At 41.2% G+C, this 16,486-nt stretch overlaps 1 protein-coding gene across 1 annotated transcript in view; it reads left to right on the top strand.

Annotated features, from left to right (window-relative positions):
* The window catches only part of LOC115172789 (leukocyte tyrosine kinase receptor-like), a 97,431-nt gene that overhangs the window by 25,179 nt on the left and 55,766 nt on the right, over window positions 1–16,486 (top strand). Inside the window, exons 3-6 of the mRNA XM_029730539.1 lie at window positions 1,066–1,215; window positions 3,180–3,408; window positions 9,291–9,436; window positions 9,557–9,697. Coding sequence (XP_029586399.1) covers window positions 1,066–1,215; window positions 3,180–3,408; window positions 9,291–9,436; window positions 9,557–9,697 — 666 coding nt within the window. The remainder of the gene's footprint in view (window positions 1–1,065; window positions 1,216–3,179; window positions 3,409–9,290; window positions 9,437–9,556; window positions 9,698–16,486) is intronic.

Below are 16,486 nucleotides of genomic sequence, written 5' to 3'. Positions count from 1 at the left end.
CTGTATAGCCTGGGAGCCTTATGGAACTGTTTTCGTCGTTTGTTTATTTTGTTTAAGTGTTTTGTTTAAATAAATTAAGATGATGAGCACGTTACCCGCTGTGCCTTGGTCCAATCCTTACGACGTCGTTGACAGTGAGTGAGTGTGTGTCTAGTAGCATTATGTTAAATGATGGCTTTTTGTTAAGGCTCAGATATGCTTTATAATGGGTTTTCAATGTTAAACTAAAAAGACAATTTCAACTAATTATGCTGTATGCCTGTATCTGGTTTGGCGTCTGCTGTTCTTGGAGATAGTCAGAGTGGTCTACTTATTGCCATGGTCTGAGTCTGGTAAATATGCTCTCAGGTAATGGGGCAGCAGGTAGCCTAGTGGTTAGAGTGTTGGGCCAGTAACCGAAAGGTTGCTAGATTGAATCCCTAAACTGACAAGGTAAAATTCTGTCGTTCTGCCCCTGAACAAGGCAGTTAACCCACTGTTCCTAGGCTGTTATTGTAAATAAGAACTTGTTCTTAACTGACTTGACTAGTTAAATTAAAAAAAGAATGCATGTCAGAAAGCTCCTTTGGTACAAGTGGAAAGTGTTGGTAACTGCTGTGAGGCTAGCAATTATGTGGATCACTCTGCATCACTTGTTTGAATATGTTGACAGTAGAAACAGTAAAGCCTCATAACTTTGGTAACAGTACCAAGGACACTGTTTCTACTCTAGCCAATTTACTGTAACCATAATGGTTTCAAATGATAATTGCCCTGAGCATTTGGAGTTTTTACTTCTGTTAGGAGCTGTTGGTGGAGTATACAGTTAAGTCCTTGTGATGTCCTCATTTCATCATTTTTCTGAAGCAGGCTGCCATGTTGGCCTAATTTGGCATCAGATGAGGATCATTAGTTCCATGCGTTTCTGTCATTCATTTGTAGAATTCATTTAAATGAATTTAATTACAATCAGGTGCAGTTTCCCTCTTAATTTCCATGTTGACGTGGCCAATGTTAAACAAAAATGTGTGGCCAAAACAGAGTCAGTCTCAGACATAATGGATCTCTTTTTCCTCACTCCTGCAGCTACCTCTTGTGATTTTGAATCGCCTTGCTCTTGGACCTTCTCCAATCACAGTGTCAGAAATGACTGGAGGGCCATGTCACCACAGCAACAAAGATCCAGCACACAGGCCATGAAGCCAGTCAGCGACCATTCGGAGGGGAGCTCTGATGGTAAGGGAGGAAGCACAGTCACAAAGAGAATACTCCATGTGTGTTTCACTCACACCTTTAATGTGCTATTCCTTTCATCTCACTGAGAGCATAGTGTAGTATACTGTGTCGTGTCTTTGGCATCATTAAAAGTGAAGACTGGTATTTTATCAAATCAATTCTCTGTAATTATTATTACGTGATTAAACTAATCATGTAAATGTAATTAACTAGGAAGTCGGGGCACTACGGAAAATCTTCAGATTACAAAGTTATGATTTTTTTTTACATTTTGTACAAAGATATTTTAATATCTGATCAATTAGTCTTCTATTAATAAATTATTCTTTACCTCTCATCAGTCTCATTCCAAACGTCGTAAATTGTTGGTTATCTGCACAAACCCAGCCTTTACTATGAATCATCCATACACCAATTTGCTTAATCATTTATTTACTAACTAATTAAATAATCATAGAAATGCATAAACAAACAGTAGATATGTTACTAAGAAATGATAGGGAAGATTCCCTAGTGGGCTAAGCTGATATGACAGCTTGGTGGACAAAGGGAAGTGGGTGTGGACTGAAAGAGAGCGGGAAAGACAAAAGGGATCACTACACACAGTTGATAATTATATTAATTGAAATGCTAATCCTTTGCACATGAATGCTCACTCATTCGGGAATAATTGCAGTCAATATATATTTACACCCATGTGTCGTGATCTTCTCTGTTGGAATTGGTCCGTCTGCTGGAGAGTTCCGAGTCTCTCTCTTTCTGTTTCCCTGAAGATCAAATTATTTTGTGGTTAGAATGGAAACTTCAGAGTACCATTCAGAAATATTCTCATAGATAGATGTTTCGGCGGTTGTCGGTATTCGCATCCCAGGTTTACATAATTTCTAGCTGCAGACTAGTAATTAGTATTTAAGATTCTCTTATTCGGTAGGGTTCGATATTCTCAGAGTTTAACCATTTCCAGCCGTGTAGCCAATGCTCCACATGGTATGGTCAGGATTTCAATAACTATTCGCAATCACAGCTCACGCTGTGGGTTTGCTTAGTCGAAACTATTCGCAATCACAGCTCACGCTGTGGGTTTGCTCAGTCTTGGTACCCTAACCTGTGCCACCTCAGCTGACACTGAGGTATGCATGGTCTAAAGAGGATTTCCTCAGGAGGGGGTTTTATTCGTAACAATAGGAAAGGGCTGTTCCATGACGACGGATTATGTCTGTGCTCACGGGGGCGGGCCAATGACTTAGTTAAACTTTAAAGGGAATACAATTCTCTCACATTAAAGGTTTAACATCACATTACATAATTTCACTAATAGTTTAATCTTTACTCATTTCATACAATAATTAGATGCAAACCTCATAACGGAGGCACCTGTATAAACAGAGTTATGTAATGTGGCTGTATTGTCTTTCATGAGGTCACAAACATGAAGAAAAAAACTGACCGGGTCGTAGCTGGCTTCTCCACTGAGCGTTTACACATTCTCCAAAACATGGATATTGTTCAGTTCTCAAATTCTGTGATGTAGTAGAAGTTCCTTTGCTCTACTGTGAAACTCTCTCTCTCTATACTGCATGGCCGGGGAGAGAGTCTCAGCCAGGAATTTACGGCCTGAGATAACAGAACCTGGGTTTAGGAGAGAGTGAGACAGAGGGGGAAGGCACAATCTATACCCAGAAAGGGCCATGTCATGACAACTGTATTCAGGGAGATGTAATGGAATTGTTAGAGAGATTGTGACGTGTGTTGAGTGCTGGGGGGACCCGGCCAAGAGAAACAGTGCTATGTTCAGTAGGATAATGCAGCATTTTTCCCCTAATCATTTTGATGTGGTGTTTTGCTTTATAATTAACTGAAAATACTGCTTTCAGTCAGAACAATACAAATATTTCGCTATGGGTTGTTTTTTTGTTCAAACACTTCAGATGACTTGATTGTCTGCCCCCCCTCCCCCATTCTAGGTCACTTCCTGCTTTTGAGTCCCTCCGCTTCCTCCAGGGCATCTAGGAAGTGTGAATACTACATCACTAGTCCAGTGGTCTACAGTAGTGGCCCACTGTGCCATCTGCAGCTGGCCCGCTTTGAGCTGGGGCCCACCGCTGGAAACCTCTCAGTCTTAGTGAAACCAGTCGAATCAGCGTCTGTCATCAGCACAACAACTCTCAGTGGCAGAGACCAAGATGGCACCAGGTTAGCATGTTTTGATTTTATGCTCATGTTTAGCCTCTTATGTTTTGATTTTATGCTTGTTCACTTTAACATTTCAACAATCTCTCTTTTGTATGCTTACAGTAGTAGCATTTGCTCAACTAGCTTTTTAGTGCGACCATGTGTATCTCACTTGCGGTACTCTACCTTGCATCTTGAGTAAGTTCGTAGTAGGTATATATCAAATCAAACCTTATTTGTCACATGCACTGAATACAACAAGTGTAGACCTTACTGTGAAATGCTTACTTACAAGCCCTTAACCAACAGTGCAGTTCAAAAAGAGTTAAGAATATATTTACCAAATAAATTAAAGTAAAAAATAATAAAAAGTAACACAATAAAATAACAATAACGAGGCTATATACAAGGGGTACTGGTACCGAGTCAGTGTGCGTGGGTAAATATTAAACAGCGAGTAGCAGCAGTGTACAAAACAAATGGGGGGGGGGGGGGGGGGTTTCGGCTTTCTTCTGACACCGCCTAATATTGTAGGTCCTGGATGGCAGGAAGCTTGGCCCCAGTGATGTACTGGTCCGTACGCACTACCCTCTGTAGCGCCTTATGGTCAGATGCCGAGCACTTGCCATACCAGGCTGTGATGCAACCGGTCAGGATGCTCTCGATGGTGCAGCTGTAGAACTTTTTGAGGATCTGGGGACCCATGCCAAATCTTTTCAGTCTCCTGAGGGGGAAAAGGTTTTGTTGTGCCCTCTTCACGACTGTCTTGGTGTGTTTAGACCATGATAGCAACTGGAACGAGCTGCAACAAACACACAAACTGGACAGTTTTATCACAATCTCTTCATTCAAAGATTCAAACATGGACACTCTTACTGACAGTTGTGGCTGCTTTTGCGTGATGTATTGTTCTCTACCTTCTTGCCCTTTGTGCTGTTGTCTGTGCCCAATAATGTTTGTACCATGTTTTGTGCTGCTACCATGTTGTGTTGCTACCATGTTGTTGTCATGTTGTGTTGCTTCCAGGCTGTGTTGTCATGTGTTGCTGCCTTGCTATGTTGTTGTCTTAGGTCTTTCTTTATGTAGTGTTGTCTCTCGTCGTGATGTGTGTTTTGTCCTATATATATATATATATATATATATATATATAATTTTTTAAATTAATCCCAGCCCCCGTCTCCGCAGGAGGTCTTTTGCCTTTTGGTAGGGCGTCATTGTAAATAAGAATTTGTTTTTTAACTGACTTGCCTAGTTAAATAAAGGTTAAATATAAAAAAAGGAAAAAAAGTATGATAGTTCGTTGGTGATGTGGACACCAAGGAACTTGAAACTCTCGACCTGCTCCACTACAGCCCCGTCGATGTGAATGGGGGCCTGTTCGGCCCGCCATAACCTGTAGTCCACGATCATCTCCATTGTCTTACTCACATTGAGGGAGAGGTTGTTGTCCTGGGACCACACTGCCAGTTCTCTAACCTCCTCCCTATAGGCTGTCTCACCATTGTCGGTGATCAGGCCTACCACTGTTGTGTTGTCAGCAAACTTATTGATGGTGTTGGAGTTGTGTTTGGCCATGCAGTCGTGGGTGACCAGGGAGTACAGGAGGGGACTAAGTACACACCCCTGCGGGGCCCCAGCATTGAGGATCAGCGTGGCAGCCCGTCAGGAAGTCCAGGATCCAGTTGCAAAGGGAGGTGTTTAGTCCCAGGATCCTTAGCTTAATGATGAGCTTCGTGGGCACTACAGTGTTGAACGCTGAGCTGTAGTCAATGAACAGCATTCTCACATAGGTGTTCCTTTTGTCCAGGTGGGAAAGGGTAGTGTGGAGTGAGATTGTGTCATCTGTGGATCTGTTGGGGCGGTATGCAAATTGGAGTGGGTCAAGGGTATCCCGGAGGATACTGCTGATGTGAGTGATGACCAGCCTTTCAAAGCACTTCATGGCTACCGACGTGAGTTCTACGGGGCGGTAATCATTTAGGCAGGTTACCTTCGCTTCCTTGGGCACAGGGACTATGGTTGTCTGCTTGAAACATGTAGGTATTACAGACTCGGTCAGAGAGAGGTTGAAAATGTCAGTGAAGACACTTGCCAGTTGGTCCGCAAGTGTCTTCACTGACATTTTCAACCTTTCCCTGTCTGAGTCTGTAATACCTACATGTTTCAAGCAGACAACCATAGCCCCTGTGCCCAAGGAAGAAGTACACGTCCTGGTAATCCGTCTGACCCCGTGGCTTTGTGAATGTTGACCTGTTTAAAGGTCTTTCTCACATCAGCTACCAAGAGCGTGTTCACACAGTCTTGACATACAGTAAGTTGTACATATGGCGTGGAAATACCACTACAAATTTGTCTACCTATTCTTGGGCCAATGTTAGACACAGCCATTCTGGGACCAGATAAAAGCATTTTGGTTCCAAATGCAGACCCTGAAAATGAATTTGGACATAAATGGTCTGGACAGTAGGGGTGAGGGGTGGGCTGTGGCAAAGGAAACAACATTATACTCTGGCCTCTTTATTTGTAGAGTAATGGAGTGCATGTCCATTATGAAAGAGGGTTTAACTCATAGACAGTAAGATGGTGAGTACTAGGGATGACAGGACACCTCAATATGGAGGCAAAAGAAAAGCACACCTGTTAAGGCGAGCTGCTGGCTAGCAGAGTAGAACACTTGAAAAAGTAAAGGAGAGTCGCACACTGTAGGAGCTCAGATGCAATAATTGAATAACCTAATAACAAACGTATCGACAGACAAGCTGACAAGCTGACACCTCAGTCACCACTGGAAGCAAGACATCCTGTATAAACAGGACTGGAAATAGAGAAGAAAACAGTTGGAAGTCAACAAAGAATGTACAGTAGTGTTGGATGTAATTTGTTTTCTATGGTTTGGTATGAAACCTTGACTATATACAGGTACATTTGTAGAAAGTAGAGATGAAGAGAGCTGAGGTATTAATAGAAGTGGGCAGTTAAGAGCATCTCTTGAATAAAGGCATACACGTCATGAAAAAAAATAAACTAATCAGGGTTTAATCTTGGATTTGAAAGGTGATGTACACGTATGTCATTTAGCTCTGAAGAAAACTACTTTGGCACATCTCTCTTCTCATATCTTAGTCAATCCACACTACCTAAATCAGTTTGGGAGTCCTCTTCCAACGTGAGCTACCTAATCTATAAATATCCATTGGTGGGCCATATGCTGCTAGGTTCTTTGACAGGTCTCAGATTAAAGGATTAGAGAATTACTGGATTTCTCGGTTCCAAATGAAAGTGGTTTAAGATGCCATGCAGTGGGGTCTCATAGCTCCTGTGCTGTTGTTGAGCTCGGGGAATCTCAGTTAGATGGTTATTGTATGGTACTGCAGGAGCAGAAACGGCATTAGAGCCAATGTGAAAACAGTATTCCCACTGGGCAAAGATGTCAATTCAATGTCTTTTCCACGTTGGTTCAACATAATTTCATTGAAATGACGTGGATGCAACATTAATTCAACTAGTGTGTGCCCAGTGTGCTTCAAGCACATATTCAACCGCAAAGACCAGGGTTTTTTCCCAATGGTTTGCAAAGAAGGGCACCTATTGGTAGATGGGTAAAAAAAGCTGAAATTGAATATCCCTTTTGAGCATGGTGCAGTTATTAATTACACTTTGGATGGCATATCACTGCACACAGTCACTACAAAGGTACAGGCGCCCTTCCTAACTAAGTTGCCGGAGAGGAAGGAAACACTTGCAGGGTTTAATGGCTGTGATAAGAGAACTGAGGATGGATCAACAACATTGTAGTTACGTCATAATACTGACAGAATGAAAATAAATTGCAATTTAAAAAAAAATTGTATTTATTTAATTTTTCTGCCCTTTTTTCCCCCATTTTTGTGGTATCCAATTGGTGGTTAGTCTTGTCTCATCACTGCAACTCCCGTATGGACTCGGGAGAGATGAAGGTCGAGAGCTGTGCATCCTCCGAAACACAACCCAACCAAGCCACACTGCTTCTTTGACACAATGCCCACTTAACCCAGAAGCCAGCCGCACCAATGTGTCAGAGGAAACACTGTACACCTGGTGACCATGTCAGCATGCCCTGTGCACAGCCCGCCACAGGAGTTACTAGTACGTGATGGGACAAGAACATCCCTGCCGGCCAAACCCTCCCCTAACCAAGATGACACTGGGTCTATTGTACCCTGCACCATGGGTCTCCCGGTCACTGTTGGCTGCGACAGAGCCTGGACTCGAATCCAGATTCTCTTGTGGCACAGCCTTAGACCACTGAGCCAATCGGGAGGACACAAATATTTTAAAACATGCATCCTGGTTGCAATAAGGCACAGAAGTAAAACTGTAAAAAATGTGGCAAAGAAATTTACTTTTGTCCTGATTACAAAGCATTATGTTTTGGGCAAGTCCAACACATCACTGAGTACCACTCATCATATTTTCAAGTATGGTGGTGGCTGCATCATGTTATGGGTATGCTTGATATCGGCAAGGACTAGGGAGTTTTTTAGGATAAAAAGAAACGGAATAGAGCTAAACACAGGCAAAATCATAGAGGAAAACTTGGTTCAGACACTGTATAACAAATTCACCTTTCACCAGGATAATTACGTAAAACATAAGGCCAAATATTCACTGGAGTTGCTTACCACGACATCATTGAATGTTCCTGAGTGGCCTAGTTACAGTTTTGACATAAATCGGCTTGAAAATCAACGGCAAGACTTGAAAGACTTGTCTAGCAATGATCAACAACCATCTTGACAGAGCTTGAAGAGTTTTTTTAAAGAATAATGTGCAAATATTGTACTATCCAGGTGTGCAAAGCTTAGAGTGTCTAGTTTGAGAAACAAATAACTCGCAAGTCCTCAACTGGCAGCTTCATTTAATTGTACGCGAAAAGCACCAGTCTCAACGTTAACAGTGAAGAGGCAACTCCGGGATACTGGCCTTCTAGGAAGAGTTGCAAAGAAAAAGTCATATCTTAGACTGGCCAATATAAAGAAAAGATTAAGATGGGCAATAGAACACAGACACTGGACAGAGGAACTCTGCCTAGAAGGCCAGCCTCCCGGAGTCACCTCTTCACTGTTGATGTTGAGACTGGTGTTTTGCAGGTACTATTTAATGAAGCTTCCAGTTGAGGACTTGTGAGGCGTCTGTTTCTCATACTAGACACTAATGTACTTGTCCACTTGCTCAGTTGTGCACCGGAGCCTCCCACTCCTCTTTCTATTCTGGTTAGAGCCAGTTTGCGCTGTTCTGTGAAGGGAGAAGTACACAGCGTGGTACGATATCTTCAGTTTCTTGCCAATTTCTTGCATGCAATAGCCTTCATTTCTCAGAACAAGAATAGACTGACGAGTTTCAGAAGAAAGGACTTTGTTTCTGGCCATTTTGAGCCTATAATCGACCCCACAAATGCTGATGCTCCAGATACTCAACTAGTCTAAAGAAGGCCATTGCCAACCTGCCATTGGAACACAGGAGTGATGGTTGCTGATAATGGGCCTCTGTACGCCTATGTAGATATTCCATAAAGAATCTGCCGTTTGCAGCTACAATAGTCATTTACAACATTACCAATGTCTACACAGTATTTCTGATCAATTTGATGTTATTTTAATGGGCAAAAATGTGATTTTCTTTAAAAAACAAGGACCCCAAACTTTTGAACGGTAGTGTAGATACAACACACTTCTCTCATTAAAGTAAAGTTGTTTATCCACTTACTGCACAGATGGCTAACGACTGTTTGGGACAGTAGACAAGGCTGTTTAGATACTTATTTGAACAGTAAGTCCTTTCAACATTTTGCCGCCCAGAAACAAACAAACACGCAGAAACACACACACATACTACACACACACACTTAACCCTCTGTTTGCTAGGAATAGGGCCCAGTGGGAGGTGCTGGAGGTGGTGATTGGAGAGGTGGATGAGCCCTTCCAGGTGACCCTACTCTACTCCACCTGCCTGGGAAAGGATAGGGGTGCTCTGGCCCTCGACTCCCTGGACCTCAGAGACTGTGACATGGGTATGTTCTGAACTACATATCCAAACATCAATAGAAACATCAAAATGCAATACTATTTTTACTTAAGTGTATTATGGTGGACTAAACTAGAAGTTAAATGTGAGCTCTTTCTTGTTCCAGGTCACCCTGACTTAGAGCTAGGCACAGACTGTGACGAGAGCAAGTCTTTCCACTGTGACTTGGGCGGCTGCATTGACAAGACTAGTGTGTGTGACTTCCACGGTGACTGCCCCCTAGGGGAGGATGAGGGATTTATCTGTGGTGAGTCTGTGAGGGCTTCAACAGTGCAACAACGTCACATTTCATTACTCATGGGCAAGGAAAAATTCTGGGCCCTGTGTACTGTATGTGTACATTGTATCTGATCTTTCCAAGAATCATGTTGTCGAAGATGTGTTTATATTTTATCTAAACTTCACACTTTGAGAAATTGGATTAAGTATTCTGACCTTTCAGATAGGTATGGAAGAGTATTAGGGCCAATTCAAGAGAGAACAAAAACTCAGAGTTATTTTTATTTATTTTTGTACTGAGAATATTTTTTCTAAGTGCCAATATTTCGATAATAAAGTGGCAATATTTCAACAATAAATTGAAAATAACATTTTGTGACTAAAGTGGCAATATTTCGAGAATAAAGTGACAATATTACGAGGATAAAGTAGCAATATTTCAAGAATAAATGTAACATTAAATTTTGTGAATAAAGTAGCAATATTACGAGAATAAAGTGGTAATGTTTTATGAATATAGCGGCAAAATTTCAAGAATAATTTTGAGAAAAAAAAATTGAAGACAAAGTACCATTATTTTCAGAATGTGGCAGTTATATTTCAAGCTTAAAGTAGAGGATTTGGTTAATTGCATGATTCCTGGCTTCCTGTTGCTGTGCAAGCCACCATAGAAAGGTCGGAGTTAGATAACGTGGTAAAACTATAATTATCACATTTGAGGTAAGACCCAGATGCAGACAACATCGAATTGACAACAGTTTATTAATCCAACTGGAGCAGGCAAATGACAGGTCAAGGGCAGGAAGGGGTCCGTAATCCAGATAGGTGGGGCAAAGGTACAGGACGGCAGGAAGGGTCAGGGCAGGCAGAAAAGGTCAAAAACCGGTGGAGGGTGGAGACACTCGTAGTTCTGTTTTTTTTTTGACCCCCTTATGGCCCTCCTAAATGTGGAGTATGAAATCATTTTTACATAACAAATTTTTGCTATCGTTCTTTTTTTACATCCGTTATTAGACAGTGGCAACAATGATGATGATTATGAACATGGTCTTTTGCCTGCTAATGCCTGCAATGCAGTGAAGAAAACGATATGACAACAATAACGCCTAATGTAACTGGCCCCTCAACAGTACAACTGGCCCCAGCTTGGCCCCCCCAGTTGAAATGGTCTAGAACCGCCACTGGGTGGAGACAATCACAAAGACAGGTGAAACAGATCAGGGTGTGACAATAATTTAGAATTGGCTTTAGTAACAAGGAAATCCTTGCCCTTTAGCACATAATAACCATATTATTATAAGTATTAGGACCTTAAAGAGTTTGTGCCGCAGATTGGGTCTTTTCAGAAGGAGGAACCACACGGACTTGGATGAGGTATTGGCCATTGTACAGTGAAATCAACAGTAATGGGCAAATGCAAGGCTACAGAGGGTTGCATCTCCGTGCAATTCAGAGAGGTTTTGTAGTAATGCAAGACACTATAAGACAGATAATCAAGATGATCGATCGTCAGGTCAACGTGTGGAGCTTAGGCGCGCACAATGCATGAGATGATGGCAATACACAACCAAAGGTCCCAACACGCTATGGCATATGGACGGATATGATAAAATGAAACCATATGGTATTGCAATACAGTGCTGCATAGATGGCTTTAGCCATTATGTTTTGTGGATGGAAGCTTACACCACAAACAACGACCCAAAGGCAATAGCAGATTACTTCATTACATGTGTTATGCGTTTGGGAGCGTGCCCAGGGAGGGTCTGCGCTGACAAGAGGTACCGAAAATGGGCAAGTAGAAAAAATGCAGGTGTCTACGCAGAAACCACAATGACAGTTTTGCCAAATACCGAAGTTTCCTTTATGGACGTAGCACTGTAAACCTGTGAATTGAATCATGGTGGGCAATATTAAGAAAACAAAGTGTGCAGTTCTGGATTAACCTCTTCCAAAACCTCTTCCTGGATAGAAGTCTGATACAGTTCTGCTTCCTTAAATGTGTGCAGGTAATAATTCTGTTTATTATACCTTGCTGATGAAACAATCACACACACCCCACCAGCAGCTATTCTTAACACTTGTTTTTATTATCTGCATTAAATTGGTGATATTATTTATTCTTGGTGAGCTTGTACAGTGACCTTGGCCTAAACTTACCACGTTAATAAGTTCAGTTCGGGGTAATGCCGATCAGTGATGAAATGTTCATCTCTGATGACTGGGTGGTTGAAGATGATGGGAATATCTGTGCTGACCGTGTAATCAGTGATGCTTGGCCCATGCTGACTGACCTCTGATACTTGGTCTTCATCCTAGACAATGAACTCAGTGCTGTCATATTCATCATCATCATCATCGTGAGACACATCACTCAAAGGCTCAGAGATGGAAGTGTCTCTTGCAATGGCTTAGTTACAATATAGAAACTCAACTTGGGTATCTTGACTGTCTCATATATTGTGCCAGTGGAAAAATCAGCTGGAATTGTGTTTTGTTTGAAGTCCCACACCTCAAAGCCAGTCTCAAGGCCTTTGCTGGATTGTCCAGTGCGGAAGAAAATATCCTTTCCGTCTTTCAGGATCTCAGTAACTCCTGCACTGCAGTCCATAACAACCTTTCTGGTGCCTCCTCCTTGCTTTGCTCTGACTTGTTTGGTGTCCTTGTTATCAGTGTGAATCCACTCTACTTCAATACTGCGAGTCCTTGATCTTCCTCTGGTCTTCCTCTGGTCTGCTTCCTCTGATCTTCCTGGGGTGTGGGCTTCCTCTTCCACATTGCTTGATTGCTTTCTTAGTTTCAGCTTTCCACAAGTTTTTCAAAAACACAACATTTCCATATGAGGAAATGAAGCTGGCCATATCTGCATCGTCCATGATCAGGACAACATATTTGTCAATCTATGGGGAAAGGAAATATGATAGAACATTCTAAGCATTGAAATAGTGTGCATTGTCATTTCATTATTTTATCCTCATTATATTTCCCTGGCGTGGATAACTGCATAGAAAACAGCTTTTAAAAATAAAACTTGTTTAAATACTCACAACACAGTAAAGCAAAGGCATAGGCCATTTCAGCAGACAAGAAAAACTAACCAAAATTGACTGTCTTGCGATATTATCATGCAGCAGGTGACAATACAGTTTTTAACATAACATAAATTAATAATTAAGAATCCTTAGAGCAGCTATATCCCTCCAAATTGTTCAAAATGTGCAATGGTGGTTATCTTTATCCTTGACACTTTTTTTTCAAATATAAGTTAAATATTCAACAACAACAAAAAAGTCCAGAACAATCCTATCAAGAAAATGCTGTGGCAAGAACACTCCACTAGGTGGCTTCATAACTATACATAGCTGTTCACAAATAATATGCTTCATTATGATGAAATTCACTTAAGTACTTTATACAGTGGTGTAAAGTACTTAAATAGTACTTTTTAAAGCATTTTTACTTAAGTTGTTTCTTGGGGTTGGGGTACTTTACTATTTCTATTTTTGACAACTTTTAGTTTTACTCCACTACATTCCTAAAGAAAATATTAACTTTTTCCTCCCTGACACCAAAAAGTACTTGTTACATTTAGAATGCTCAGGCGGGACAGAATTATGGTCAAATTCACGCACTAATCAATGTAACGCGTAATCATTCCTACTGCCTCTGATCTGGCAAACTCACTAAACACAAATCCTGCGTTTGTAAATTATCTCTGACTGTGTGATTCACACACTCATGGAACAAGGAGCGCTCTCCTTCAAGGAGTGAACGGGAGTCTATTGGGCGCTAGCACAAAAACCCAACATTAGCACCAATTTCGCAAACAAGAAGTACAACATTACCCCTCTTTTCCGAGATGTCAGATAACTAACTTTCTATCTGTAATATCGAATAGCTTTGGAATCATGACATTACATACTTTCCAGGAAAATAGGTACGCTTCTCGACATATACATTGACTTTGAGAAGGGGTTGTGTGACGAGATGCTTGACATCCGCGTGATGCAGCATGACAACCTGAACGTTATTGGTCGACAGTCTGCTGGGTGTGGCGTTATACTTTCGTTCATTCATTGGATTCCTATACATTTCTATTTCAGTTTAAGGGTCTTTATTGGCATGGGAAACATATGTTTACATTGTCTGAGCAAGTGAAATAGATAATAAACAAAAGTGAAATCAACAATAAAAAATGAACAGTAAAAATTACACTCACAAATGATCCAAAAGAATAAAGACATTTCAAATGTTATATTATGTCTATATACAGTGTTGTAATGTTGTGCAAATAGAGTACAAAAGGGAAAATAAATAAACAGAAATAGGGGTTGAATTAACAATAGTGTTTTCTTCACTGGTTGCCCTTTTATTGTGGCAACAGGTCACAAATATTGCTGCTGTGATTGCACCCTGTGGTATTTTTAACCAAATAGATATGGTAGTTTATCAAAATTGGATTTGTTTTTGCGAATTCTTTGTGGGTCTGTGTAATCTGAGGGAAATTTATGTCTCTAATATGGTCATACATTTGGCAGGAGGTTAGGAAGTGCAGCTCAGTTTCAACCTCATTTTTGTGGGCAGTGTGCACATAGCCTTTCTTCTCTTGAGAACCAGGTCTGCCTTCGGCGGCTTTTCTCAATATCAAGGCTTTGCTCACTGAGTCTGTACAAAGTCAAAGAATTCCTTAATTTAGGGTCAGAACCTTGGTCAGGTATTCTGCCACTGTGTACTCTCTGTTTAGGGCCAAATTACATTCTAGTTTGTTCTGTTTTCTTGTAAATTCTTTCCAATGTGTCAAGTAATTATCTTTTAGTTTTCTCATGATTTGGTCTAATTGTGTTGCTGTCCTGGACAGGACCAGCAAGTTCAGGGGGCTCTTCTCCAGTTCATCTCTCTGTAGGTGATGGCTTTGTTATGGAAGATTTGTGATTCGCTTATTTTTAGGTGGTTGTAGAATTTAATGGCTCTTTTTCTAGATTTTGATAATTAGCGGGGATGGGCCTAATTCTGTTATTTGTGCGTTATTTGGTGTTTTACGTTGTACACAGAGGATAGTTTTGCAGAATTCTGCATGCATACAGTAGTCTCAATTTGATGTTTGTTCCGTTTTGTGAATTCTTGGTTGGTGGGCGGACCCCAGACCTCACTACCATAAAGGGCAATGGGTTCTATAACTGATTCAAGTATTTTTAGCTAGATCCTAATTGGTATGTCAAATTTGATGTTCCTTTTGATGGCATAGAAGGCCCTTCTTGCCTTGTCTCTCAGATTGTTCACAGCTTTGTGGAAGTTACCTGTGGTGCTGATGTTTAGGCCGAGGTTTGTATAGTGTTTTGTGTGCTCTACGGCAACGTTGTCTAGATGGAATTTGTATTCGTGGTCCTGGCAAATGAACTTTTTTTGGACACCATTATTTTTGTCTTACTGAGATTTACTGTCAGGGCCCAGGTCTGACAGAATCTGTGCAGAAGATCTAGGTGCTGCTGTAGGCCTTCCTTCGTTTGGGACAGAAGGACCAGATCATCAGAAAACAGTAGACATTTGATGTCAGATTGTTCTAGTGCCCTCGTCAAATAATGTATATACAGTTGAAGTCGGAAGTTTACATACACTTAGGTTGGCGTCATTAAAACTTGTTTTTCAACGACTCCACAAATTTCTTGTTAACAAACTATAGTTTTGGCAAGTCAGTTAGGACATCTACTTTGTGCATGACACAAGTAATTTATCCATTAATTGTTTACAGATAGATTATTTCACTTATAATTCACTGTATCACAATTCCAGTGGGTCAGAAGTTGACTGTGCCTTTAAACAGCTTGGAAAATTCCAGAAAATGATGTCATGGCTTTAGAAGCTTCTGATAGGCTCATTGACATCATTTGAGTCAATTGGTGGTGTACCTGTGGATGTATTTCAAGGCCTACCTTCAAATTCACTGCCTCTTTGCTTGACATCATGGGAAAATCAAAAGAAATCAGCCAATACCTCAGAAAAAAATTGTAGACCTCCACAAGTCTGGTTCATCCTTGGGAGCAATTTCCAAACGCCTGAAGGTACCACGTTCATCTGTACAAACAATAGTACGTAAGTATAAACACCATTGGACCACGCAGCCATCATACTGCTCAGGAAGGAGACGCGTTCTGTCTCCTAGAGATGAACATACTTTGGTGCGGAAATTGCAAATCAATCCCAGAACAACAGCAAAGGACCTTGTAAAGATGCTGGAGGAAACAGGTACAAAAGTATATATATCCAGAGTAAAACGAGTCCTATATCGACATAACCTGAAAGGCCGCTCAGCAAGGAAGAAGCTACTGCTCCAAAACCGGCATAAAAAAGCCAGACTACGGTTTGCAACTGCATATGGGGACAAAGATGGTACTTTTTGGAGAAATGTCCTTTGGTCTGATGAAACAAAAATAGAACTGTTTGGCCATAATGACCACTGTTATGTTTGGAGGAAAAAGGGGGAGGCTTTCAAGCAGAAAAACACCATCTCAACCGTGAAGCATGGGGGTGGTAGCATCATGTTGTGGGGGTGCTTTGCTGCAGGAGGGACTGGAAGATAGATGGCATCATGAGGCAGGAAAATGATTTGGATATATTGAAGCAACATCTCAAGACATCAGTCAGGAAGTTAAAGCTTGGTCGCAAATGGGTCTTCCAAATGGACAATGACCCCAAGCATACTTCCAAAGTTGTGGCAAAATGGCTTAAGGACAACAAAGTCATGGTATTGGAGTGGCCATCACAAAGCCCTGTCCTCAATCCTATCGAAAATGTGTGGGCAGAACTGAAAAAGTGTGTG

Source organism: Salmo trutta, chromosome 33 (genome assembly GCF_901001165.1).
Source record: "Salmo trutta chromosome 33, fSalTru1.1, whole genome shotgun sequence".
NCBI classification, from domain to species: Eukaryota; Metazoa; Chordata; class Actinopteri; order Salmoniformes; family Salmonidae; genus Salmo; species Salmo trutta.
Note: the sequence above shows the minus strand (reverse complement) of the source record. Positions and strands in the feature narration are given on the sequence as shown.